Raw genomic sequence first — 2292 nt, forward strand, 5'->3', positions numbered from 1 at the left:
TTAAGGGATGGGGAAGGGAGAAGGGTGGGGGACGGGAAAAAAGTATTTCTCAAAGCAATTAAAAAAAATAATCCAAAAAAAACTTACGTGTTATTGGAGTAACACTGTCCTTTAACAAACCAAGACATGCTTTGGGGGCTGTCTCTGTACAAAAGCTTTTCGCGTGCGCTCGCTTCCCTCCGCGGGCGCGGCGGAGGCCGGCGGCGCGGTGCTGCGCGGTGCGGTCTGCCCACCGGTCTCCCCGCGGCGGGGTTGGGGGGCGGGGGGGACGCGCTCAGAACTTGCCGCAGTCGTAGACGAAGGCCCCGGAGGTGCGGTAGAGCGGCTGGCTGCCGGGGAAGGCCATCTGACAGCTGCTGCCGCCCCCTGCCCCGCCGCCGCCGCCGCCGCCTCCGCCGCCCCCCGCCCCGCCGCCGCCACCGCCGCCGCCCGGCGAGGCGCTGAGGCCCAGCCGCGGCGCCTCGAAGACCTCCCGCGGGCCAGCGGCGAAGCCCTGCTGCGGCCCCGCGTAGCCCGCCGCGCCCGCCAGCGGGCCCAGCTCCCCGGCCGCCGCCGCCGCCGCCGCCGCCGCCGCCGCCGCCTGGTTGAGGTACCAGGAGGCCAGGCGGCCCTGGTGCGGGTGCGGGTGCGGGTGGTGCCCCTCCTGGTGGCCGCCCGCCGCGCCGCCCAGCCCGCCGTGCCCCAGCGCCCCGCCGCCGCCGCCGCCCCCCGCTCCGCCGCTGCCGCCGCCGCCGCCGCCCGTGGGCATGGCGTAGTCGGGCAGCGGGTCCTCGGCGGGGCTGGCGGCAGCGGCGGCGGGCAGGTGGCCGGGTCGTTCGGCGCCGCCCGCCGCCGCGTAGAGGCTCATGGCCTGCATGTTGCAGTGGTAGGTGCCGGCGGCGGCGGTGCCGGCGGCCCCCTGGCCGCAGGGCGAGCCGTAGACGGAGCTATGGCCCGGCGAGTAGCCGCCGAGGGAGAGGGCGGGCGGGATGCCGGTGCGCGGGGCGGCGGCGGCGGGGGCCAGGAGGCCGGCGCCCAGCTCGGCGGCGGCGGCCTGCGGCGAGCCCCGCAGCGAGGTCATGATGTTGTCCACGCTGAAGCCCGGGCCGTGGTGGTGGGGGGGCGGCGGGGGCGGTGGCGGGGGCGGCGGCGGCGGCTCGGGGGCCTCCAGGCTGAGGGAGCGGCTGGAGGGGAGGGTGCTGCGGGGGCTGCCGCCGCTGGAGAGGCTGCTGCTGCTGTCGGGGCTCTCGATCTTGGGCACGGCGCCGAGCGGCGGCGCGGCGCCGGGGGGGGACACGGCCTGCGGCGGCGAGGCCGTGCCGTTCTCCGTCTTGATGTCCTGGATGCGGACGGGCGGCGGCGGCGGCGGCGGCGCGGCGCTGCCCCCGGCGGGGCCGCCCTCGGGCTCGGCGGCGGCGGGCGGCGGCGGGCGCGGCGGGGCATGGTCCTTGAGGTGCAGGCGGTCCTTCTCCTCCTTGTCCTTGACGGCGTCCTTCTTCTTGAAGCGGCGGCGGCGGCGGAGGAAGCTGCCGTTCTCGAACATGTTGTAGGAGTCGGGGTCGAGGGTCCAGTAGCTGCCCTTGCCGGGCTTCTTGTCGTCGCGGGGCACCTTGACGAAGCACTCGTTGAGGGAGAGGTTGTGGCGGATGCTGTTCTGCCAGCCCTGCTTGTTGTCCCGGTAGAAAGGGAACCGCTCCATGATGAACTGGTAGATCCCGTTCAAGGTGATCTTCTTATCGGGCGCGTTCTGGATGGCCATGGTGATGAGGGCGATGTAGCTGTAGGGCGGCTTCACCATATCCTTGGGCTGCGGCGGCGGCGTGTAGGGCCCGTAGGCGCGGGCCATGCCGGCCGGGTACTGCTCGTGGGCCGGGTGGGAGTACATGCTCATCGGGGCCGGCATGGCCGTGTAGCCCCCGCCGGCCGCCGCCGCGGCGGCGCGGTAGTAGCTCTGCTCTCCGCCGAGGTACGGCACCACTCCCAGGGAGTTGGGACTGGACACGGAGTAGCGAGCCTGCATGTCCTCCCGTCAGCTTTCCCCCACCCTCCCCGCCGGACCAAACAGCGCGTCCCTTCCCCCTCCACCCCTCCGCCGCTCCGCGGACCGAGCTGGACCGGGCGGCCGGGCAACCCCCACCCCCCCACCCCCCCGGCGGAGCGCGGAAAAAAGGGAGGAAGAATAACGACGGCAGCGCCGAAAGTCTTCGCTTCTTCGCCCAGGAAAAGCCCACCGGCAAGCTCCCGCACTCCGCGCGGAGGGGGGGGAGGGAAATCAAAAAAGGGGGGAAAAAGGAGGGGGGTGAAAAAGGGGAA

General features: G+C 73.3%; 1 protein-coding gene across 2 annotated transcripts; it reads right to left on the reverse strand.

Moving 5' to 3' along the window:
• Positions 1 to 274: 274 nt before the first annotated feature.
• On the reverse strand, positions 275 to 1999 carry FOXC1 (forkhead box C1). Of its 2 annotated transcripts, XM_074146769.1 has the most exons (2): positions 427 to 1999; positions 275 to 366 (listed from the first exon to the last, which is right to left on the reverse strand). In XM_074146769.1, exons 1-2 carry the CDS (start codon positions 1997 to 1999, stop codon positions 275 to 277), a joined length of 1665 nt encoding a protein of 554 aa, XP_074002870.1. The 2 variants fall into 2 exon arrangements, with proteins under 2 accessions (XP_074002870.1, XP_074002868.1); XM_074146767.1 differs by having other exon boundaries at positions 275 to 1999.
• Positions 2000 to 2292: the final 293 nt, after the last annotated feature.

Source organism: Numenius arquata, chromosome 4 (assembly GCF_964106895.1).
Source record: "Numenius arquata chromosome 4, bNumArq3.hap1.1, whole genome shotgun sequence".
NCBI lineage: Eukaryota > Metazoa > Chordata > Aves > Charadriiformes > Scolopacidae > Numenius > Numenius arquata.